General features: G+C 37.8%; 1 protein-coding gene across 1 annotated transcript; it reads left to right on the top strand.

Moving 5' to 3' along the window:
• Positions 1–10,679: 10,679 nt before the first annotated feature.
• On the top strand, positions 10,680–14,458 carry LOC139353136 (uncharacterized). The gene is made up of 2 exons (XM_070996463.1): positions 10,680–13,310; positions 13,380–14,458. The coding sequence occupies exon 1, from the start codon at positions 11,154–11,156 to the stop codon at positions 11,556–11,558; it is 405 nt and encodes a 134-aa protein (XP_070852564.1). The 5' UTR covers positions 10,680–11,153; the 3' UTR covers positions 11,559–13,310; positions 13,380–14,458.
• The last annotated feature ends 12,131 nt before the right edge of the window (positions 14,459–26,589 follow it).

Genomic DNA, 26,589 nt, shown 5'->3' with positions numbered 1-26,589 from the left:
TTAAGTACGAAATTAGCTGAACCTGTTTGCAAAATGAGTATTTCCCGTTGCCTTTAATAGAAGATTGCCTTGAGTATTTAGATGGAAAATATTTTTTTTCGGTTATTGACTTAAAAAGTAAGTACCATCAAGTCAGTGTTGAAGAAAGTTCTATAAAGTATACATCGTTTTTAACGCCACAAGGACAGTTTGAGTATATACGATTGCCATTTGGATTGCGTCGTCATTATTTCAGCGATTTATTTCAAGCAGTCTGATGGACTTGGTTAAAAATCGCAAAATTGTTGTTTACATGGACGATATAGTAGTAGATAAAGAACAGTAGGGGAACACTTTGAAATCTTAGTACAATTGCTGGAACGATTAGCATTTGGAAATCAATTTTAAGAAGAGCTTATTCTTAAGAAAGGTGATAGATTATTTAGGGTACAGTGTTAGCAATAAAGGCATTTTGCCTAATGATTCGCATATAGAAGTTATAAATAATTATCCTGTTCCGAATAATACAAAACAACTTCACTCTTGTTTAGGTATGTTCTCATATTTTCGTAGATTTGTTCCGTCTTGTGCAAGTATAGCCCGACCATTAGTTGAACTATTAAAAAAAGGAAGGCCGTTCCCGATGAATGAAGAACAAATGAAAGTTTTTAAGGACTTAAAAAATCGTTTATCAACTCCGCCAATACTTTCAATATTTAACCCTAATCGCGAAACGGAATTACATACTGACTCCAGTTTTCGAGTTTTTGGAGCCGTTTTTATGCAGAAACAGAACGATGGGAAAATGCGTCCAGTTTTGTATTATTTATTAAAGGCTTTGGAAGCCGAGTCAAGATACTACAGTTCGAGCTCGAGACACTTGCGATTATTTATGCTCTTCGTCGTTTTAGAGTATATTTAGAATACATGCCCTTTAAAATTGTGTACAATCATTAAGCAAAATGTCTATCAATCCCCTTATTGCTCGTTGGTCGTTAGAATTGGAAAACTACAACTACAAAATTGAACACCGTCCTGGCGAAAGTATGCCGCATGTTGATGCTTTAAGTAGGCAAACGGAATTGTTAAGCAATAAGGTAGAAAGGGTATGGAAGAACCTTGTGTAGTTCCAGAGTCGTCAGAATTAGTAGAATCGTCAAAGTCTTGAGAATTAGTAGAATCGTCAGAGTCGTCAGAATTAGTAGAATCGTCAGAGTCGTCAGAAGTAGTAGAATCGTTAGAAAAGTCAGAATTAGTAGAATCGTCAGAGTCGTCAGAAAAGTCAGAATTAGTAGAATCGTCAGAGTCATCAGAAGTAGCAGAGTTAAAGGCTTTAAGAAGTTCAAGGCGTGTGGAATTGGGAAATTTATTACAAAAATAAGTGGAATTGGTTGATTTAGTTGGCACGGTGGGAGCTACGACAAATGACTTTCTATTGCAAACAGAGCTAATGAGGGATGAAGTTATAGGTAAAATGCGAGATGAGTTAGCAGAAGGACCAGTAAAAAGTTTTGTTTTGTTGGATGGTGTTGTGTATCACGAAGATACGAGCCAGAATAGGACATTGTATGTTCCATCAAGTATTCGAGATGATTTAATTAAGTTGTCCCATGAAAAACTAGGTCATTTAGCTGCTACAATAATATGAAGTCTAAGTATTGGTTTCCCTTAATGAGAACGAAAATAGATGAGTTGCATTTTACATTCTGTCCCAAAGTCAGTTAACAATAGAATTTTACACAGTATACCCAAAATGCCGATTCCATTTGAAACGATTCACATGTATCATTTAGAACCCTTGCCGTGAATAAATTCAAAAAGGAAACATTTATTTTTAGTATTGTACTCATTTACAAAGTTTGTGAAGTTATTCCCTGTAAATAGTCGATTTAGCGTCGCTTGTGACCGGTTGTGTTTATCTTGTGCTCTGTGATTTTTGTCAATTTGTCATTAATATCTGTGTTACTGGTGCCTTGCTTTGTGTCTTAGTCCAACATAACCAGCCGTGCTTGTGTTTTAAGTCGTCTGTTTATGTTTAATTGTCTATTTTATTGTAGCAATTTTAACACAACCTAACTCTGTTTTTAACCTGTGCATTTTGTTATTGTAACTTCTGTACGCTGCGGTGCATTTGTTTCAATAGCTTTTGTTGTTGTTTCCCATAACTTTCTTGTAATCTCTCTCCTGTTTCTTGTCGTCTCAACTGTTGACGTGTATATTTTGTTTGTGTTTCGCAAGCCACGCTCAGTCGACAGCCACTCTGTCGCGCTATCTCGCTTTCGCAGTCTCTTCGCTCTCTTATACTTTTGTGTTTTTGTGTGTCTACATTTTTATTGTTTGATCCCAGTGTCAAATTAAGTGAGGTATTTATAATTCTTTTGATTCTTTGGTTTTATAAACAACTTTTTTTCTTAAATTTAAATACTTAAAAATGGCTCTTTTTTGTTCCAAGAAAGATTGTCAGTTTGGATCGTCACCTAATGATGTTTTTATTTACTGTCGTCTCTGCAATACAGTCATTCATCCAAAATGTACTGGACTTGTTGGCAGAGTAAAAGATTTTATTGATCTGCGTGTTGGTTTTTCGTGCACTTGTGCCTCTTGCGTTGAAATAGACCGTGATTTGGATGGCTATGTTGCGCTGACCAATGATCGTTTTATGAAACTTTTTGATAAACTTATGAGCGTAGTTGCTGATTTTAAAGAGTTTAAGGCGGACCTTGATAATAAAAAAATGTCAGTAGGGTCACCTAAACGCAAAAAGACCGCTCCTTCAAAATCTGCTCCCGTAAAGGCATCAGTTCCAAATCCCAACTTAGCTCCAAATATTTTTACCCGATCGGTAACGGCAGCTATGTCGGCATCTACTGGGTCTGGGGGACCTTAAGTTTCACTGACAGCAGTACCCATAGGTACCAAAAGCTCTGGAGGAGTCCCTGTTTCTGCTAGTCAGCCTAAGGGGTCAAACCCTATGCAGCCTTCTGTGCCTACTGGTGAAGTTAGCTCTATAGGAGTCCCTAGTCTCGATAATCAGACGAACGATGTTCAGATTGCTAATGGTGGAAGAGAGAGGCTCTCGGTTGTTCCATATAGGAAGCCATTATTTGTGTCTCGTTTAACACCTGAAACCAAATCTGCAGATGTTTTGGAATTTATACAACAGGAACTCCCATCTCAAAACATCACAGTGGAGGAGTTTAAATTTCATATGTTCGTAGGATATCTTCATTTAAAATATCTGCTCCTGCTTGGTTGCTGGTTGCCGTTGGGGGTTGGTTGCTGGTTGCCGTTACCTCAACTTTAACATCGGAGAGAATATACTTTCTTAATCCCAATGATATAGAATTGGTTGGTGTTAAAGTTTCTTTGAAATCTTTTTCTATTTATGTAACTTGTTCTTATATTCCACCTGGATCCGACTAAACAATTTATGAGCAACATTTGTCTGCAATAAAAACTGTTTTATCTCATCTTTCCGAAAGGGATCTTTTAATTGTTTTGGGTGATTTCAATCTCCCTGACATTTCTTGGTCCCTTTCCACTGACTCACTTGTCTCTACCCCTTTATCTGACCATGACTTCGTTGACGGTCTGTTAGAATTATCATTACAGCAAGTTAGCTTTATACGTAATTCACTAAATAGACAATTAGATCTTGTATTTGTTTTAGATCCGTCTGAAGTCACTGTATCTAGAATTGACCCACTAGTTGTGCCTGAAGACCAGTATCATCCCACATTAGAACTTACAATTTGTCTTCCCTGCGTTGATACCCTCTCTCCTTCACTTTCTCCAACTAAAAGTAGATGCTTTCGTAAATGTGACTTTAGTAAACTTAACAACTTGATTTCACAATATAACTGGACAAATTTATATAATTGCTTGGATATTATATTGAAAGTGCTACGGTGTATAGTGTCCTAAACTCTTTTTTCTGTAAATGTGTTCTTGACAGTTTTCCTCCTAAGGTAGAAAGGCTTGGTTTACCAATCAGTTGCAAAGGTTAATGTTCAGAACTATAAAGTAATCTCCAAATTGTCTGCAATTCCTAAAACATTTGAACGCATTATTACCTCTCAGTTGCAACATTTGTGCTCCTATTTAATATCGCCGTGTCAACATAGTTTTGTTAAGCGTAGATCGACCACCACTAACCTGCTCGAATTGACATCTTTTCTACTAGATGGATTTAACAAAAAATTTCAGACGGACGTTATATATACAGATTTTAGTAAAGCCTTTGACTCTGTTAACCACTCTCTTCTTTTATTCAAATTAGATCAGCTCGGGTTTCCGAATAATCTGTTAACTTGGATTTCAAGTTATTTGAATGGTAGATCTCAGAGGGTTTTATTCAAAAACGCTGTTTCCAAGATGATCAACGTGACATCTGGAGTGCCTCAGGGTAGTCATTTAGGCCCTTTGCTGTTTACTCTGTTTATAAATGATCTTCCTTCTATCGTAAATCACTCTCGTGTACTAATGTATGCTGATGATGTTAAGCTTTGTCTTTCATTTAATAATATTGAATCTGGTTTCTGCTTGCAGTCAGACATGAATAGATTCCAGGAATGGTGTCAGTACAACCTTTTGAATTTAAACTATCTTAAATGCAACGTTATGACTTTTTATAGGGGTACGCCAATGTTCATGAGTTACTCTCTTCAGAACATGTCCTTGGACCGAATATACTCAGTAAACGATTTAGGTGTTCTCCTTGATCCTAAACTTAAATTTGACTCCCACATAACCTCTACTGTAAATAAAGCTATGAGTGTTCTTGGGTTTATAAAGCGTTGGTCTAAAGAATTTGATGATCCATACACTACCAAATTATTATTTACCTCACTTGTCCGTCCTAATTTAGAATACTGTTCTTCCGTTTGGAGTCCTCAATATCAAGTGCACATTGACCGTATAGAGTCCGTACAGAGACAATTTCTTCTTTTTGCCTTACGTGGTTTGAACTGGGATCAAAACGTCAGGTTGCCTTCTTACTCGAGTAGATTGCTATTAATTAATTTGCCTAGTCTAGTAAGCCGTAGAATTATGCTTGGTACTATTTTTATGAATAATCTTATCAGAGGCGATATTGATTCTGTAGATTTGGTAAGCCGCATAAGTTTCAATGTTCCTGTTAGACTAATGCGAAACTACCATCCTATCAACTTGCCACGATGTTCATCTAATTTTAGTCAGCATGAGCCGTTTCGCGTTCTTTTTTTCTTATAATTGTAACAACCTATATCATTTAATTTGTTCCTCAACTTCTATCCCTGTACTAAAAACCAAAATCTTAGCTCATTTGCTTTAATCTTGTTGATCTATGTTTTGTCCTGTCTTTATTTCTTCTATGTACCTTCCTCGCGAACCGTATTTGCCCGAAATAAAAATGGGCCCGCGCGTAACAAGCACGTGCTTGGTGTCGTTTGGGCCACTTGTTTGTACTGCTCTTAGTGCATCAACGTTCAACAATATACAATATAATTCTACAAGTAAACGTGAAGTAATTGAGACTTTAAGTAAATATTTCGAATTTTATAGTAGTCCACGCAGAATTTTCTCTGATAGAGGTTGTTGCTTTACTTCATTAGAGTTTAGTGAATTTTAAGCGGAACGTAATATTGGTCATATAAAAGTAGCGACATGTGCTCCCCAAGCAAACGGACAGGTTAAGAGAGTAAATCAAGTGCTGACACCGATGTTAGGAAAATTGTCTAATCCAATTAATCAAGCTGATTCCTATAAACTTATAAATAAGGTTAAACACGCGATGAGCAATTCAGTCCATTCTAGTACATTAAAAACACCAAGCATGAGTATTTAGATGATAAATTAAATAAAGACAAAAATAAAGATTTAAAAGATATAAGGGATAAAGCAAATTCAAAGATTGTAGAGTCTCAGAAAATAAATGAAATTATTAAAGCAGCTAAACAGAAAGCGCCATCGGAATATAGCGTTGGAGATTTTGTGGCAATAAGAAATATAAACGTAACACCTGGCACTTGTAAAAAATTTTGCACCTAAATATAGAGGTCCATATAAAAAAAAATAGAGTTTTTGACAACGATAGGTATGAAGTAACAGATATAGATAACTGTCAATTAACTCAGATACCTTATAAAGGGATTTCAGAAGTTGCGAGGCTAAAACCATGGCTTTAAATATTAAAGAAGACTGTAGCATTATGTACATAATCTTGATAGAGGTCGATCAATATGTCAGGTTGACCGAGTTGTAAACATATGTGAATATATACTAAATAGTATTAAGTGAGAACATATTGCTATGTTATGCATTGTATTTTAGTGTGCACTTTCTGTTGTAAACATATGTGAATATATATTAAGCAGTATTAAGTGTGAACATAATGTTGTGTTATGCATTTGTATTGTACAATATAATTTTATATTAAAGCCTAGTACTCAGATCGGCTAAGAGTTTCACTAGTCGAAAAATCTTATTCTTTGTAGTGTGACCGAAGTTTTCAAAGTTCACCCGCAATGCATGTAGCATGGTCTTACTGTCAAGCAGTTGGGTTTGAAATTTAAATTTAAAAAGGAGGAGTCTGCTGGTACACAAAGAAATTAAAATAAAAATAAATGGAATGTTCAACGAATGTTTTTATTTATGTAAACTAGTAGTTTAAAGCTTCCTTTTCGTCCCACGGATGCTTCGCCATCTTTCCCGCTCCACCGCAGTCCAGCTCCGAGTCTCAATGGGCATATTGGACCTTGAGGAAGTGGGAGCCGGATTGGAAGCGGGGTTGATCCGCTGATGCTGCAGAAAGTCGCCCAGCATCCTGGCAATGGCTGGCTATGGCTTCCCCAACTGATCCTTAGCGGGCGCCCTGTTTTCCTCCTCCCTATAGAAGCCAGCGCGTCCTTCAGCTCCGCATAAGCTGCCAAGTAGCTGGTGGTGGTGATGTCCGGAGTCCTAATGGAGAGGTCGTCGGAGATCGTATTACTGGTGGTTCTGCTAAAAATATACTTCTATTAGTACAACGCGAACAAATTCTTTTGGCCAGATCTTACTTTCTTTGCGAGGACGCACCCGGCAGGATGTCCATGTAGAGATCGAAGTCCCACTCGGCATGTTCCTTCCCAATGGGATTCTCTAGTGGATCTCCTCCAGCACTTCAACTATTCTGCGAATTTTCCCCTTTTGTGGAATTGCTTTCTGTCGGTGAAAACCCGCAATAAAGGGCATAAGCTTGGATTAGGCGTCCTTTTTCATCTGCACTGACCTCCTTTAGCCGTTTTTGGTGTTTTTCTTCCATTTTTAATTTTTAAATTTCCCATCGCTTCTGCACGAACACCGCCAAAGATCAAATTTCTTATTCTTTGGGCCGCGGCTAACGGCGTTCATCGAAAATTCACTCCCGAAATCTAGTATTTTGTCTAGTATTTCCTTAGCTCATCTGAGTACCGCGCTGAAAAACAGACCCGACGAAAACCTTTAGCCGCCTGTTTGCTTCTCGCTCACTACTATGGTTAGCTCGCGGTTTTCGTCGATGTGAGTACTAGGCTTTACCATCGATAAGACAACATTGTGAACTCGATTGTCGATACACAACGAACGTACTTAATAATTAAAGAAGAAGAGAAGAACACGCTGAACATTAAAAGAAGGAATTAAAATCATTAAATTAATAGGCATCATTTACAATTGAAAATTGTGTAAATATATTTTTATAATATTTATAAAAAAAAAAATGAAATAGTATTTTTATTCAGGGAAAATCGCTCCATAAAGCTTTCGCAAACTAAGGAAACTAGTCCTTGATTTTAGAAAAAAATTTGTTAAGTTCAAAAGTTAAAAAAAAAACTGTACGGCTTAAGAAAACTTTCCTGAAATTGAAGGCAATTTGCCTTAAAAGTAAGGAAGAGGAAAAGTAAGGTATAGAAAAGTCTTCCCTTAATTTAAAAGAAAAGCCGTTCCTTAAAATAAAAAAAAATCCACCTTTAGTTTGGGGACTCTTTGAATGTCTACAGGGCAATTTACCTTTACAACCAGAAAAAAACAATCTAAATATAAAAAAACTGCCTTCAGTTTAGAGCACTCCCTTCTTATTGAAAGGGTAATTGCCTTAGAAAAAAAGGACTTGGATTTTAAAAAATTCGCCCTAAATACAAGACAAATACATGCCTATTATTAGACAAATTTGCTCTTTTTTGTTACCCAGTCGCCATTGACCCCCATTTTAGGGCGATTTTCCTTGAGTTTCTTGTTTATTTAACTATAGTCTCACTGTTATGCAAAAAAAAATTGGAAATCCGAATCTTTAAAATTATAGTGTATGACAAAATAAGGCAATTCATCACTATGTGCAATGGCAATGTTGCACAAAAAAGTAAAAGTATTTTGAAAGTAAACATACGAAATGGATAGGCGGCACTACAACATTTCATTCAAAAAACCAGGTTGGCCGGCTGCTAATTCCACTTGCGCCGAAAGGTGAAAGGGCTTAAAGAAAAAAAGCAGCTGAGTTAGGGAGCGAGCAGAGCAGTGCAAGGAGCAAGCGTAGCCGAATGTAGACAGAATACTTGCCAATAGGACACTCCCTCTTGTTTATGATAGTTTCCTTAAGTCAGTAGTATGACAAGACGCATTCTGGGACAATTATCATATTAATGGCCCCCTGCCCCCCTGCCGTCCCTTCCCCTCATTAACATATGCGGGTTCTAGGACAATAAGCATAATAAATTAAATTAACTGATTTTAATGAACTTTGAAGTCATAAAAAGGTCATGTCCATAAAGAGTATACTTAATTGCCCCCATCGCCTCCACATCGCCATGTGACAATATTGATCATGTATCCTTTCCCTCATTCAGAGGAGAAAGGTGCACGTGAGGAAGGTCGCACACCCATACTATCCAAAGATGGTTATCTTATAGGAACATATCCGATCATGTTGGGGAAAGGTGTGATCAATTACTCTTTTTCCTCATTATCACAGGTGTTGCTCTGCACGTGAGAAAGCTCGCACACCCAAAGTATCCAAAGATGGTTATCTTATATGAATATTTCCGATCATGTTGGGGAATAATGTTTCCTATGATTGTAAAACAAATTTAGAAATCTATAGAACCCCAATAATATAAATTTCACAAGGTAATGGTTCTCAGGTGTGGAATATTTTCAAACACACATTTTTCTTTAACAGGTAACAGGTAACGTTTAACAGGTAAGTTGTCTAAGGCTCTCTCCTTTCCACAAATGGGTAACAATCTTGTCATAAAAGGGATTCAAGCAAGAGCTAGCCTGAGGGCGCACGCTCATTTTAATTTTAACTCGAAATAAAAAGTTAGAAGATTATTTTGTAGCATAAAAATACATTTATTCAATTATTTTGGTATTGCAAACATGTACAGGGTTGCCCATATTCGACGGACCCATCTGACGACGCCATAACTTTTGACAGAGATGCCAGATCGCTTAATGACATACCGCGTTTGAAGCGTCAGTCCAAGCAGATTTTTACCATGGAACAATACACGCCACGCGAGCGCTCTGAAATAGTTGAAATTTACATTCAACAGAACAAGTCAATTGTGAAAACTCAACGTGCTTTTAAAAAATTAAAAAATGTGAAAAGTGCGCCTTCTAAGAACACCATTAAGCGTTTATACGAAAAATTTACGACTGGTGAGGCTCTTTCTAATCCGAAGAGGCCAAATAAAAGTCGACCAAGGCGATCGGACGAGAATATCGCTGCCGTACGAGCCAGTGTTGAGATGTCCCCAAGAACATCCCAAAAACGCCGTTCTCAGCAGTTGGGCATGGCTCGGTCCACTTTACAACGGATTATTCGCGTTGATTTGCATTTGTTCCCGTACAAAATTCAATTGACGCAAAGATTGTTGCTTACGGGCAAGCCTCGTCGATTGGAATGGGCCCAAAGAGTCATCGAAATGGCCGAAGATGACGATCAATTTTGGAACAAAATTATCATGTCCGATAAAGCCCATTTCACATTGAATGGGACCGTAAATAAGCAAAATTGCCGTATTTACGCCACTGAAAATCCTGAGAAGATTCAAGAAGTGAAAACGGTCATTGGGCCGTTTTTCTTCCAAAATGAAAATGGCCATGCTGTTACCATCAACCAGGAGCGTTATTGCGACATGATGACCAGTTTTGTGATGCCAATTATTCGTCGAAAGCGTATGAGGCAGTTCTGGTTTCAACAAGACGGCGCTCCACCGCACACAAGTCGCATAACAATCGATTTTCTGAAGAAATTGTTTCCGGGCCGTTTGATGTCGAAAAGTGGTGATTTGGACTGGCCACCGCGTTCGCCCGATTTGACGCCGCCTGACTTCTTCTTGTGGGGATATTTGAAGTCAAAGGTTTACGTTAACAAGCCAAGGACCCTAGAAGAGCTCAAGGACAACATTCGTGAAGAAATAGCCGCTATTCCGGCCGAAATGTTGGCGAAAACGATGGAAAATGCTGCAAAAAGGGCACAATACGCCATCAACGCCAGAGGCGGCCATTTGAAAGATATCATATTCAAAAATTGATGTAAACAAATCTACTTGGAACAAATTAAATGATTAAGATTGCCAACCGCCAAATTTTTATTTTTTTCTTTGATTTAAAAAAAAAAAACATGGGTCCGTCGAATATGGGCAACCCTGTATTATTAAAATTTTTTTTATTCTTTCTTCTGGGTTATAGTATTTCCTTTTTGAAATCCGAGATTCGATGGCAAACACAAGTATCAACTCCCTCAATGGCGGGTGAATGCCGGCATTAGGTCGCCTACTGACCCAGCGGTACTGGACGGTATTGTCCAAGAAGGCCGCCCCCATTGCATCCCCCGATGGACGCGACAAATTGGAAGCCCGATATGTCCGGTCACGGAGACGGAAATATTATCTGTGGCAACAATCTTGAAGAACAGGAAGGCACCTGGCCCGGATCTGATCCCGAACAGTGCAGTGAAGACCCTGCTATTCCTCCATCCGGGGGCGGTAGCATCGCTCTACAAAACGTGCCTGCTGGAAGGGACCTTCCCCGACAGGTGGAAGCGCCAAAAACTCCTGCTCCTGCCAAAGCCAGGAAAATCAACCGGTGAAGCCTCTTCTTACAGGCTTATCTGTCTGCTGGACACCATATGCAAGGTCTTCGAAAGGGTCATTGCAACAAGGCTTAACGCTGCTATGGAGGATGCCGGTGGACTCTCTTCCAACCAATACAGTTTTCGGAAAGGAATATCGACACTGGACGCGATAGAGAGGGTCACCAACATTGCTTCTAAAGCTATCGCTGGTACCAGATGGAAGGGTGGGACGAAGAAGTATTGTCTAGTGGTCACGCTGGGCATACGGAATGCGTTAAACTCAGCCGATTGGGGGAGGGCACTGAAGGCACTGCGGTCCTTCAACATTCCGGAATACCTGCCGAATGTAGTGCACAGCTACCTCAGCAAAAGGGAGCTGGTCCTAGAAACCTCTGTGGGCTCAAGGACTTACGAGGTGACTGCCGGTGCTCCTCAGGGCTTTGGAACACGATGTTCTGAAGCTCCCACTGCCGAGCAGCACCAATATAGTTGGCTTCGCAGATGATGTCGCGCTGGTTGTGGTGGCCAAGGAAGTTGTTGCCGTGGAAGCAGCTGCAAACTGCGCAATTCGAGCAGTGGAGGAGTGGCTCTCAGTGGCGGGCCTAGGGCTGGCATCACACAAAACAGACGGTGCTAATATCAAGCAGGAAAGCAGTGAAGTCAGCGCATATCCAGATCGGAGGGACATCGATAGTATCTCAGCGTCCCATAAGGTACCTGGGAGTCACGCTGGACACCCGCTTACCGCGAACACCTAGAATACGTCAATAAAAAGGCAAGTGAGACCACAGGATCGCTCTGCAGGATCCTGCTGAAAACCAGGGGACCGAAGCAGGACAGACGTAAGCTCCTCGCGACCGTTGTCAAGCCGCAGTTGCTGTACGCTGCTCCGGCGTGGGCCGAGGCCACGCAGCTACATGCGAGGGGTTAACCCGACGTACCGCCTGTGTGCCGTCAGAATATTAAGTGCCTTTAGAACGATCTCGGACGACGCCCCGCTTGTCATTGCAGGCCAAGTTCCCCTATGTGAACTGGTGCGGGAGGCCAAGGAGATTCGCGCGGCCCTAGCAGGCGATCAGACGATCAGACGAACCACAGAGCCAAGACCGATGTGAAGAGGAGTGCCAGGATGCAGAGCGCCGACAATTGGCAGACAGCCTGGGACAACTCCAGCAAGGGACGCTGGACGCACCAGCTCATCCCCAGCATAGAGCCTTGGGTAAACAGGAAGCACGGCCAGGTAGATTTTTACCTCACGCAGGCGCTGAGTGGACAGGTGTAAAAGTGATCATGAAAAAAATAGAAATAACTAAAACAAAAAGAATACAATAAAATGAATAACCAAAATCAGTTTTGTCAATCCTGCAAGTGTTTCTTGCAAAAGAATAAGTGGGCAAACCATGTCCGTTCGGAGTCGCATAAGCGAAATGCAATTCAACCCTTTGACGGAAGAGTCAAAGAAATTTCTGAGGGATTCAAGGGAAGAATATTGAATTACATGTATGTAAACGATGGATCGGACTTGATCTTACCTGAGAGGTTCGTGAGTGAAGCTGGATTGTCACTGCTACCTCATCTCAGCATTCTATTAGAAAGTTATACTTCAGCAAAAGTAAACTTTGAACTATTTTCAGAGTATTTACTTTTTAAAGATGAATCTGAAGAAATTGAAATGAAAAGTTTTCAAAGTAAAATGACGATCATGAATAAAGATTCTGATTCAGAATGTATCTTGCATGAACATACCATGGAAATAATTTCTAAAACTCAGGAATTTCAAGACAGAGACAGTGGATGGTCTCTTATGAAATTGATTGGCTTGGAAATGAATGTGAATCATTATGCACCGATGGCTGGTTCGTCCTTCATACCACTTCCTCGTTTCCTTTTGGCAAAAAAAACACGGAAATGATATATATTGTTTTAAATGGGCGTTGATTTCTGCCTTAAAAATTGTTAACAGGCCGCAAAGATGTTCGGCATATAATATTGATATATCGCTGGAGATAATTCGTATAAGTGATGAAATAAAATTAGATTTCACAGGGTTGTCTTTCCCTCTTGAAATAAGATGTATAACATTTTTTTTTAAAAAGAATACTCATATGAGTTTAAACGTATTCGGATATAGCGAAGAGACGAGGGAAATAATTGGACCACTTTTTCAATCGGAAGTGGAATAACCTCTTCATATCAATATTATGTTTTTGGACGACGGTGGAAATTAACATTATATGTACGTTAAAAATATTTCAAGGTAAGTTGCTTTATTCATTTTTATCTCTTTTAAGCAAATAAATAATTTGTATATATTTCCGTTTCAAAGACTAATTACTGCTCAAAGAGGAAATCGGAAGAGGGCGCAATTTTTCTGCAATGTGTGTTTGAATTTTTCCGGAACCCAGGAAGCTGCATTGAAACACAAGACGCTCTGCAGTAGGAAGGTTTCAAAGATGCCGCAGTCCCAGAATAATACACTGGAATTTACCCAAGTTCAACATCAGCTTCAAGTTCCATTTCTTGTCTACGCGGATTTTGAATGCATTCTGGAACAAAAAAAATCTTGAAGTGATCCCCAAATTATTTTATATTAATGAACATATTCCAATATCATATACTTATTATATAAAGTGTGCTTTTGATTCTAAACTAGATAAATTTGTTTTAGAAACAGGAAAAAATTCAGGAATAAGTTTTGTAAATTCTTTGATAAAAAATTTAACTAAATTGAGTGATGACTACTTACATAAAATAGTTCCTGTTAGAATGACTTTGGATGATAATTCATTGAATTGTTATATTTGTGATAGGGTTAGAGATCATTGCCATTTCACAGGTCGCTTTAGAGGTACAGCCCACTCTAAATGTAACTTGGATTATAAAGTTAACAAATTCATACCAGTATTTTTTCATAGTTTTTCAAAATACGACTGTCATTTATTTATTCAAAAGTTGGGAAAGATTCCCGGTGAAATTTCCGTAATACCAATAAAAAAGAAAAACTATACTTCTGTTTAAAAAAAAAATAAAATGCTTTAGTGAAAAAAGTTTTGAAATTCGTTTTCTCGATACATATAGATGTATGCCATCAAGTTTAGATACCCTAGCTTCTAATTTAGTTGATGATCAAATGAATACTGTAAAGTCATTTTTAAGTAATGATATTGAATTTCAACTTTTGCGTAAGAAGGGTATATTTCCCTATGAATACTTAAATTCCGCTAGTAGACTCGAAGAAACTTCCCTCCCACCAAGGAATGTTCTCAGGAAGATTATGATCAAGCTCTTGAAGTCTGGTCGCACCTCTCATGTTTCACTCTTAAAATTATTTAGAATTATATTTAAAAACTGATGTATTCCTTTTAACTGACATTTGTGAAAACGTCCGAAAGATTTGTATGCAAATTTATTCACTTGACCCAGCTCAGTATTTTACGACACCAGGTCTATCTTGGGAGGCAATGTTGTAAACTACAAATATTCAACTTGAATTGCTGACAGATTTAGATATGTATAGATTTATTTAAAGTAGCATTCGAGGTGGTTTACTTCAATGATGTCATAGATATACAAAAGCAAATAATAAATATTTGTCTGATTATGATTCCTCGAAGGAGTCTTCATTTTTAATGTGTGTGGATGCGAATAACTTGTATGGTTGGGCAATGTCACAACCTTTACCATATAAAGACTTTAAGTGGATGTCTACTATAGACATAGACAATTTTGATATTCATAATATTCCATTTGATAGCAGATACGGTTATTTTTTGAAGTGGACTTAGTATACCCGTACCGTTTACATGATCTTCATAATGATCTTCAATTTTGTCAGTCAAATTGTCTGGCCTCAAAAGAGGAAAAGGTAAAAAACTTAATTGCTGACCTGGGAAATAAGAAAAATTATGTAATACATTATCGGAATTTGCAACAATGTATACAGAATGGGTTAGTATTGAAAAAGATCCGTAGAGGTGTTCAGTTTTTACAAAAGCCTTGGTTAAAGAATTACATTGATCTAAATACTTTACATATGCAAAATGCAAAAAGTAAATTTGAAAAAGATTTTTTTAAATTAATGAATAATTCTGTTTACGGAAAAACAATGGAAGATCCCGAGCGCAGGGTCGATATTAAGCTTATTAGTTCATGGGAAGCTCCGCATAGCTCGAAGACTGGACGAAAAGGACATTGTGCCAAAACTTTAATTTCAAAATCCAATTTTTATAGTGCAACTAAAATAAATGATAATATCTATGCAATTCAAATGAAAAGATTGTCCGTTATATTTAATAAGCCAATGTATTTGAGATTTGCAGTATTAGACTTATCGAAATGAAAAATGTATGATTTTCACTATCAATATATGAAGCCAAAGTTTCAGGAAAAGTTACTCTTAAATTATATGGATACTGATTGCTTTATCTATACAATAAAAACTGAAGGTTTTTATAAAGATACTCGTAATGATCTTGAAGCAAAATTTGATACATCGGAATATTCAGATTAAAGAATTAATCTATACAACATCAAAAGAGTTAAAAAAAAAAGTTTAGGATTTTTTAAAGATGAGCTTAACGGTAAACTCATGACAGAATTTGTAGGCCTGTGCTCAAAGGTTTATTGTTATAAAATAGAGCAAGTTGAATAATAAAGCAAAGGGAGTGAGTTCACGAAATCTTACAATTGAAGACTATAAAAACGTTTTATTAACTGGGACCTCACTATATGGTAATAGAACAATGTTTAGATCAAAAGCACATAAAATAACAAGGAAGAACGCTATAGTCGAGTACCTCGACTATCAGATACCCGTTACTCAAAGGGAAATGGAGATATGCAAGCAGCAAAGCGAGATTGAAATGCGCCACCTACCGGCGGTAGACAGATTTAAGCGTTATGGGCGTTAGAGTGGGCGTGGCAAATTTATTTTTGGATCAATCGATAGGTATTGACGACACCAATACATTTCAGTTAAAATTTTTTATCTAGCATGCAAATTGTGGGCGTCACAGGTTTTCGCGGTTTGTGGGCGTTTAAGTGGGCGTGGCAAACCTTTTTTTAGGTCAATCGATAGGTATTGATGAGAACAATACATTTCAGTTAAAATTTTCTATCTAGCATCAAAACTGTAGGAGTTACAGTTTTGGGCGGTTTGTGGGCGTTAGAGTGGGCGTGGCAGTCTACTGAAACAAACTTGCGCTGCGTAAGAAGCTCAGGAATCTGTACGCCAAATCTCAATAGCCTAGCTCTCATTGTTTCCGAGATCTCAGCGTTCATCCGGACAGACAGACGGACAGACGGACATGGCTAGATCGACTCGGCTAGTGATCCTGATCAGGAATATATATACTTTATGGGGTCGGAAACGCTTCCTTCTGCCTGTTACATACTTTCCGACGAATCTAGTATACCCTTTTACTCTACGAGTAACGGGTATAACTACAGTTAAAGTAAATAAAAAAATTCTTTGTGGCAAAGATATCAAAAGCAAATGTAATGTTAATGAAACACAATTTTTAGAGATAAGTAATGAAGACCATGGTACGACATCAGAGATTAATCAAAAACCATATTCTAGAAAATGTTGAATGGCTAGCATCATATTCATTATCCTTAGGTGAGATGATACAAAATAATTATGTGAACCATGGAGAATTATTAAGATAGCCTTAAGTTTCATAAGGAACATAATGAATAATAACTATTTTATAAATCAGTTCAATTGGAGATGTTTTATTATGATCAACACTTTGGAAAATATAAATGAACATTATTTTGAGTTTGTAAAAAGTTTATTTATTATTATTAATTTTACTTTAAAACATTGTACAAAATTATTAATATTAAACCTAATGTAAGATTTATCTTATCTTCTTATCTATATATAAATAAAAATTAATTAAATAAATCATTTGTTATACTACAAAGTGACTATCTTATTTATCCAGCTAGTCTTTGAAAACCCCAGCCAATTAACCAAAACTTTATTTCCTTTTCGCCTCACAACTTTTTTAACTAGGTATGTGTAGGGGAATCGTTCTTTTTTGGGTTCTTCTTTATTGAACCCGCCCTGAATCGGGCTACCAACTAAATCTTTATGTAAGTATGTTTTAGGGTATGTATTGTTCACCTTTCTAATTTTAAAGATTTCAATTGTATAGCTTGGTGTATACCCTTTCTCAAAGACATGTTTATATTTACTAATATTCTCTCCATGGCTTAAGAAACATCTTTTGCATTCTTGGATTTTATTGCCTCACACCAAGCATATTTCGAAAATGTGTCTATAACAGTCAGCAAGTGTCGGTACCCCTCATTAGATTTTGAAAAGGCTTCCATTTCCACCAAATCTGCTTGCCACAGATCGTTTATGCCCCTTGTAATCACTTGTCTTCGTTGAAAGTTTTTTCGAAATTTTGTCAAAAATTTGGTCAACGCTGTCTGCCCTCTTATTATACAATAAAATTTTATTTTCTAAACTTGAAATTTTTGTGAGTCGACGATTAATATTTTGAGTTATAATTTTTCTTAAATCACCCAACTTCCCAATGTTGTCATCAGTATATTGTTTCGTTGCTAGATCATCGTTTTCTAAAGGTTTAGTTCCGTTTTTGATACGTTTATATTGAGCATTAATATCACCGTCCTTTTCGATGAACAACCCCTCAATAGACTTAACACGCCTTTTCAAATTTTCTGATCAATATCAACAGAAAAACAAAACTTCTCGACAGACATGATGTTAATAAATGTTAAACATATTTGCCCTTTCTATTTATACTCATTAAAATATAATTCTTTCCTCACGCAATTCCTCTAGTATTTAAAAATTTCATTATAGTGACTGGTTTTACCCGCTTCTTTTGATGCTACAAAAATTTCCAATCGTTCGACTGTTCATTTACATCATTCCAATACACACAGTTGGATTTTGATTTCTGAAGAGTCATGTAACCAAAACCTGTTTTTGAGCGAAGTGGAGTAGACGTTGTAGGACTGAAATCGTTGTCTATCAACTTCTTAATAATTTTGCAATATTTTTATTGTCATGTAGCCTTGTTTAGGTTATTAGGCCTGAAGCCTACTCTGTGTATTTATACCCGTTACTCGTAGAGTAAAAGGGTATACTAGATTCGTCGGAAAGTATGTAACAGGCAGAAGGAAGCGTTTCCGACCCCATAAAGTATATATATTCTTGATCAGGATCACTAGCCGAGTCGATCTAGCCATGTCCGTCTGTCCGTCTGTCTGTCCGGATGAACGCTGAGATCTCGGAAACTATGAGAGCTAGGCTATTGAGATTTAGCGTACAGATTCCTGAGCTTCTTACGCAGCGCAAGTTTGTTTCAGTAGACTGCCAAACCCACTCTAACGCCCACAAACCGCCCAAAACTGTAACTCCTACAGTTTTGATGCTAGATAATTTTAAGTGAAATGTATTGTTCTCATCAATACCTATCGATTGACCTAAAAAAAAGTTTGCCACGCCCACTTAAAGGCCCACAAACCGCGAAAACCTGTGACGCCCACAATTTGCATGCTAGATAAAAAATTGTAACTGATATGTATTGGTGTCGTCAATACCTATCGATTGATCCAAAAATAAATTTGCCACGCCCACTCTAACGCCCATAACGCTTAAATCTGTCTACCGCCGGTAGGTGGCGCATTTTAATTTCGCTCTGCTGCTTGCATATCTCCATTTCCCTTTGAGTAACGGGTATCTGATAGTCGAGGTACTCGACTATAGCGTTCTTCCTTGTTTTTTTATGCATTTTCTAATCTTGATCATCATAGTTATCAGGTTTACTAAGAAAAATTAGAGAGTACAGACCAGGAGTCTGATCACAAAACATTCCACTAGAAAATGTTATTTTATTATTTTTAATTCTTTATCTTCCAATGTTAATGAATTGCTTACAGTTTTTTTAGGTCCATAACCCTTATCCAACACATTTCCTCTGGTCAAATTACTGATATTAAAATCATTATTATAACTAGTGTTATTATATTCTAGCTCTGCATCCACACCCATATCGGCCTCTTCTGTATACATTGGTAAATGTGTTGTCCCTTCTTCTTCACTCGTTTTCGTCTGCTTTTTGTCTTCTTCTTTATCTTCCTATATATTCGTCTGTGAAAAGAATTCACTATACGAATCACTATCATCGAAAGACCTTGGTGGAGTTATATTTCGATTAGACTTCGCATCTTTCTCATTAGTTGTAAAGAATAAATCTCTCATCATCATCGTATTTTATAATTTGAATTAATTCACGCTTTACTTTTACTATCTTACATTGCTATCTTTAACATTAGAAATCTTTTGTTTTTTATTTTCCTTAATAAGCTCATGTAAGGGCTCAGTAATGGGCTTAAAAGTTTTCTCCAATTGTAAATTCGTATGCTTTTTGACTTGTTTGAGATCATCGAATTTTCGCATCAAAGCAAATCTTGCTTTGCTTAACTGAGACAAAATATTCATTGTAGTATATTTTACAAACTTTATAGGTGAAAAATTTAAAATTTGCGAAGTTCATGTAGTCACATCTTACATTTTCAGGCATCCTTGTCTTCGATAGCTTTACTCTTTAACTCAATATTCCTCTGGTTTTCCAGATTCATGATGGTGGATGAGGTTTTTGGACTTGGTACACGTTGGTATTTAGCTGTATCTTGATGTATACTACGTGTTAAGCAGTGGTTCAGTATTTGTTAGTAGTTGCTTACTAGCTTTTGGCTGGTTACTATTTGTTAACTAGCTTTTTACAAGTTGTTATAAGCTGGTAACTAGCTGTTATGGCTGAAGATTTCCAAAACTATTGAAATAATGTATACTATTTTTATTTTTATTATATGCAACCCAATGTGTTCCACTTGACCGTGAATTATCTAGGTTTACTATACCACGCTCCCGACTTTTTGGTGCTTCTAGGAGTAGATCTCTCTTAAACACCCCTCTAAAATGTGGAATATATTTCTTAGCAAAATGTATAATGTCGATATTTGAGTTATTTGGTAGCAGAGAAATGAGTTTTTTCGCATCTTAATTCGTTTCCCCTTACTGAAGGGCTTAAGAAAGAAACCATAACCCTTTCTATAGGCCTTGAGATATAATCCTTCTCCTACAGCAACACTTTCAATTTTCCTGTTGGGACTTTTCTTCTCTTCTATATCGTTTTTAGCCATTCTTGCATTGTACATTTTTTTTGCAATTGCTGCACTATCACTTGCTATAATAACAAGAGCGCTGAGGGCTGTCGAGATCGGCACGATTGGAAGAAAACCTCCAATTTTGGGTACATTAATTACAAGAGGTATTTTAACATTTTTCTTAGAACTCATTTAATGATGAATTGACTTACGTGCAACTTTTATTGCACTCATAATGTCTTAGGGTCTTACCCGTTACTCGTAGAGTAAAAGGGAAAGTATGTAACAGGCAGAAGGAAGCGTTTCCGACCCCATAAAGTATATATATTCTTGATCAGGATCCCTTGCCGAGTCGATCTAGCCATGTCCGTCTGTCTGTCCGGATGAACGCTGAGATCTCGGAAACTATAAGAGCTAGGCTGTTGAGATTTGGCGTGCAAATTTCTGAGCTTCTTACGCAGCTCAAGTTTGTTTCAGCAGAGTGCCACGCCCACTCTAACGCCCAAAAACCGCCCAAAACTGTGCCTCCTAAAGTTTTGATGCTAAAATCAAAATTTTAAATGAAATGTATTGGTCTCGTCAATGCCTATCGATTGGATCACCAAACAAAATTTTGTCACGCCCACTCTAACGCCCATAACGCTTAAATCTGTCTACCGCCGGTAGGTGGCGCATTTTAATCTCGCTTTGCTGCTTGCATATCTCCATTTCACTTTGGTCCCTTTAGCTGAGTGTCGGGTATCTGATAGTCGAGGTACTCGACTATATCGTTCTTCCTTGTTTTTAATGTCTTAGAAGCAACATTAATAACATTTGAAGGGTTTGTCTTCTTCATTCGATTCTTCATTATCTTTTCCCTTGCCTTATTTTCTGTTTCGTTTAATCCCATCCTAATTTTTTTCTTGGCTTTCATTATATTTGTAACAAAGAATGCTGCTGCTTTACCACCAAGAGTACCATCTGGTACCTTGACACGCGACCAGGCTTTGTCAATTAACATAGAGTCTGCCCCGAGAATATGCAATATCGTGCTCTTTGCAAGCTTCATCCAATGGGTTTATTCCTTGATCACCGTGTTCCAAGCGTTTCAGTAACTTTGTGCCCGGTCCACAAAAATGATATCCCGAAATGTGTGCTTCAAAAGGTAATGCATTGATTAGCTTATCGAGAAGACCACCACTGTGTTTACAATTAAAAACACGACTGAAGAGATTATAAAAACGTTTCCCTATTTTATTAATGTTTATTCATCAAAGAGTTCTTATTGAATGAAGTACATTAGACTGAAAGATGCGTTTAATAAGTCAAAAACACAAAATTGTAGTAAGAAACATTAACGATGTGTACGCCGGGGGGTAGCGGGGTACCGTGGTGGCGCTGATGGAATGGCGTGGAAACTGGCGGCGTCGGCGGGCTGCTGCGCTGGGCTTCGGCGGTTTGCTGCTGGTGCGGTTTGCTACTGGTGCTGCGGAAGCTGTAGGGGAGAAACCACTCGAAACGCGTATTGCCCCTTGATCGAAAAGAAGTACTCGAGAAAAAGTTAACTTGGAAATTAGGCGGGGGTGCGACCGCGGTTTATTTCAGTTGAACTCCAGAATCGAACTAACTAAGTCTAATATCCGCTCTGCGCTTCAAAGCGCAGCGTAGACTTCATGGAGGGAGCTAGGAACAGCGCAGGAGAGCGGGAGCGCGAGAGAGCGGGAGAGCGGGAGAGCGGTAGAGCGGTGCAGCTGGATAGCGGGGCCAGTCCAGATTCGCCGGACAGTGGGCCTGAACACGATGAAAACGAGAAAAGTCTACCGCCACGACATAAAACTCTCTTACCGAACACAATAAGGGCTCCAATTGTTAGGCCTTCGAGTTGTGGTAAAACTAATATTATGTTAAGTTTAATAGAGAGTCCCAATGGATTAAAATTCGAAAAGTTTTAGATGTTTTCGAAAAGTTTATATCAACCTAAATATGAGGTCTTGGAGAAATTAATCAAACCGATTATAGGAATGGGATATCATACGTTCTCCCATAATGACGGTGTACTAGTCCCCAGTGAAGCCAAAAACAATTCCATTATGATATTCGATGACGTAGCTTGTGGGTCGACATAAAAATATCGACTCTTTTTATTTATGTCAAACATCTGATTCATTGTCACGAACTTTATTATACTGCTTAAACATGATATTAACACTGATATGAATTATGAAACATTAGTGAAAAAACGTTGGGAGGATTCTTATTAGTTATTATATGATGGACGTTGATGCACTACGAGCAGTACAAACAAGTGGCCCAACGACACCAAGCACGTGCTTGTTACGCGCGCAAAAAATACGAGTTCGCGAGGAAGATACAAAAAACAAATAGAGACGGGACACAAATTAAAATAAAAGAAGCATCTAAGAATGAAGCAAATGAGTTAAAATATTAGTTTTTAATACCGGGATAGAAGTTGAAGTGCAAATTAAATGATAAAGGTTGTTATAATTATTACATAGAACGCGAAAGGGCTCGTGCAGACAAAAATTAGATGTACATTGTGGCAAATTTAGGGGATAATAATTTCGTGTTAGTCTAACAGGAACATTGAAAGTTAGGCGGTTTACAAGTTCTACAGAATCAATATCACCTCTTATAAGATTTTGCATAAAAATAGTACCAAGCATTGTTCTACGATTTGCAAGGGTAGGTAAATTAAGCAATAGTAATCTACTCTGATAGGAAGGTAGCCTTATGTTTTGATCCCAGTTCAAACTACGAAGGGCAAAAAGAAGAAATTTTTTTTGTACCGACTCAATACGGTCAATATGCACTTGATATTGTGGACTCCAAACCGAAGAACAATATTCCAAAATAGGACGGACAAGGGAGGTAAATAATAATTTGGTTGAATAAGGGTCATCCAATTCTTTTGACCAACGCTTTATAAACCCAAGAACACTCATGGCCTTGCTGACAGTGGACATTATGTGGCAGTCAAATTTAAGTTTTGGGTCCAGAAGAACGCCTAAGTCATTAACTGAATATATACGGTCGAGTGGCGAATTTTTAAGAGAGTAACTAACAAAAGTAGGAGTACCCCTATGAAAAATCATAACGTTGCATTTAAGGCAGTTCAAATTTAATAGGTTATACTCACACCATCCCTGAAAACAATCAATATCTGACTGTAAGTTGAAACCCGACGCTATATCATTATGTGATAAACAAAGCTTAACATCATCAGCATACATTAGTACACGAGAGTGTGTTATGATAGAGGGAAGATCGTTAATAAACAAAGTAAACAGCAAAGGGCCCAAATGACTACCCTGAGGCACTCCAGATGTCACATAGATCAGTTTTGAGGCAGCGTTCTTGAATATAACCCTCTGAGTCCTACCATTCAAATAACTTGAAATCCAAGTTAATAGATTACATGGAAACCCAAGCTGATTTAATTTGAATAAGAGCAGAGAGTGGTTGACAGAGTCAAAGGCCTTACTAAAGTCTGGGTATATAACGTCAGTCTGCATTTTATTCTTAAATCCATTTATTACAATAGATGACAATTCCAGAAGGTTGGTGGTGGTCGAACTTCGCTTAACAAAACCATGCTGACACGGTGATATTAGCGAGGAACATAAATGTTGCAAATGAGAAGTAATAATACGTTCAAATGCTTTAGGAATTGCCGACAATTTAGAAATACCTCTGTAATTCTGGGCATCCGCCTTCGCACCCTTTTTGTGAAGTGGAATGATAAAAGAGTCCTTCCAGATAGTAGGAAAAACTGACGATGAAATAGACAAATTAAAAAGTTTAAGAATCGGTTTACATATGGTTGACGCACAAAACTTAAGCACACACCCGGGGAGTCCATCAGGACCGGGAGAATAAGTTGGCGTTGTTTTTTCTAAGTCTCTTACGAGAGAAATTTCCGTAATTTCAGGGGTAAAGATACAATTTGCCTTATTTAAGGGATTAGGGTAGTTAGAATTTGACCAAGCAGCCGAACTATAAGTAGTTTGGAAAAAAAAGTTAAAACGTACCGATGAAGGCAATGCTGACGACTTACGCTTGGCATTGACAAAGTTATAAAACTGCTTCGGATCATTTGAAAATTCAAATTTACATCGACTTAAATACATAGAATAGCAATGACTATTGAGAACATTAAAATCCGATCAAGCCACCACATATTTCGAAAAATCAGATGGCTTACCAGATTTTTTATACTTTTTATAAGTGTTTGTCTTAAGGTTTTTAAGTCTTTGAAGCGCATTGGTAAACCAAGGTGGCCTGTTTGTCTTTGAAGGAAACCTATCAGGAACGCATTCATTAAAAAAGGTATTTAACACTATATAGAAGTGTTCAGTGGCACTTTCAATATCCATACAATTGTACAATTCTGTCCAATTATATTGAGAAATCATGTCGTTAAGTTTTTTATAGTTACATTTTCGGAAACATCTCACTTTAGTTTGAGAAACTAAAGGAGAGAGGGTATCAACGCATGGGATGCAGATTGTCAATTCCATTGTTGGATGATATCGGTCTTCAGGTACAAAAAGAGCGTCAATTCTAGATACCGTGACTTCAGACGGGTCTGAAACAAACACAAGATCTAGTTGTCTATTTAATGAATTCCGTATAAAGCTAACTTGCTGTAACGATAATTCTAGAAGACCATCTACAAAATCATGGGCGGATAGAGGTATAGCGACTAGTGAGTCAGTAGGAGGAGACCAAGAAATATCGGGGAGATTAAAGTTACCCACAACAAACAAAAGGTCTCTGTGAGAAGGGATAGAACAGATTTTATCGCATACAGATTTTGCTCATAAATTATTAAATCAGAGCCAGGTGGAATATAGGAACATGTAACAAATATTGAGAATGATTGCAAGGAAACTTTCACACTAACAAATTCAATTTCATTAGGAGTATCAGAGTGAATTCTCTCGGATGTTAGGCTAGTGCTAACGGCAATCTGCACACCGCCTCCCCTACGTGATGAGCGATCGGTCCTATAGGCATTAAAATTGTTTGACAGAACTTCATTGTCAGATATCTCTGGTTTCAGCCAAGTCTCCGTAAAAGCCAAAATATCAGCAGTAAATGCAGAGGAGTCAGCATAAAGCTTGGGTAGCTTCATATTTAGTCCTCTAACATTTTGATAAGCCAAAAATAAACTTCTTAGTTTTTTGGCGCAGTGGAAGGTCTGTTATTTGTTCTCGGTTTATTGGGAACAAATTCTTTTATTACTAAATCATCATTAAGTCAAAAGCTTTCAGAAAGTAGTACCTTAAACACATCAGGCGGAGCAAATATTTTAAACGACGATATACTGCGAGCATATGAAAATCTAAATTGCTCAACTGAAATATTCTCGGATGGGAATTTTTCACGAATAAATTCAAAAACATCCTCAGATGTGGTATCTGGGTTGAATCTCGAAACAAATAATTGTTTTCTATGTGAAACAACTGATAATTTCTTACGTCCCCCAGCAGCAGATTGCACCTCACTAAGCTGAGAGCCAGAAACGGTAACTTCTGTACCTATAGGTACGGTCGGCACCGTAGCCGGCACTGTTTTTTTTACCACCACGGTTTTTTTACCACCCGACTTCGAGAAGCAGTGACTTCACCTAAAACAGCTGTATCCATAGGCGCAGTGGGTTCACTTACCACAGTGTCAACAGAGACTGCTGCAGCCACCAAGTTCGGATTTGGGGTGGATACCGTGACCGTATTAACTGCCGCTAAGCTGGTTTTTTTACGTTTAGGCGACTCAGTTAGTAATTTTTTATTATTAAATTGGGCACAAACGGAATTGAACCCCTCATTGAGAGATTCAAAAGGCTGTCTCGAGTCTGCTTCATAAAGCCGCTCATCTCAACAACCATTTCCTTGCAGGATCCACATGAGTCCAGAATTCTGATCAATAAGTCTTTGACTCTACCAGTAAATCCTGCGCATTTAACGTGCATTATCGAATCGCAGAGCCAGCAGAAAATAAAAGGGTCTTTAATTGAAGACGAAAGAGTACAATTTTTCTTAGAGCAGACAAGAGCCATTTTAAGGAAATTAAATAAAATAAAAATAATATATGAAAAATACCTCGAGTAAATTTGGCACTGGGATCAAATTCCAAAATCACAAAGGCACAAAACACGAAAAAAAATAAGAGCGCGAGATCGCGTAATAATTTAAATGTAAGAGAGCACGAGAGAAAAAATCTTCTATCGATTGAGCGTTGCTTGTGGGACACTGACAACTTTACGCAGGAACAGTTACAATGTAAAGCAAGCAAGAGAGAGAGAGAGAGAGAGAGAGACAAGAGAATAGCACACCAAAAGTCTACCAGAAATTTGGCAGGTTCAGAGAGAGTTTAAGTTA

Source organism: Drosophila suzukii, chromosome 3 (assembly GCF_043229965.1).
Source record: "Drosophila suzukii chromosome 3, CBGP_Dsuzu_IsoJpt1.0, whole genome shotgun sequence".
In the NCBI taxonomy this organism is placed as follows: domain Eukaryota; kingdom Metazoa; phylum Arthropoda; class Insecta; order Diptera; family Drosophilidae; genus Drosophila; species Drosophila suzukii.
Note: the sequence above shows the minus strand (reverse complement) of the source record. Positions and strands in the feature narration are given on the sequence as shown.

Bases quoted from the DNA above. Each gene is read 5' to 3' on its own strand.
- LOC139353136 (XM_070996463.1), top strand. From the start codon at position 11,154: ATGGAGGATGCCGGTGGACTCTCTTCCAACCAATACAGTTTTCGGAAA.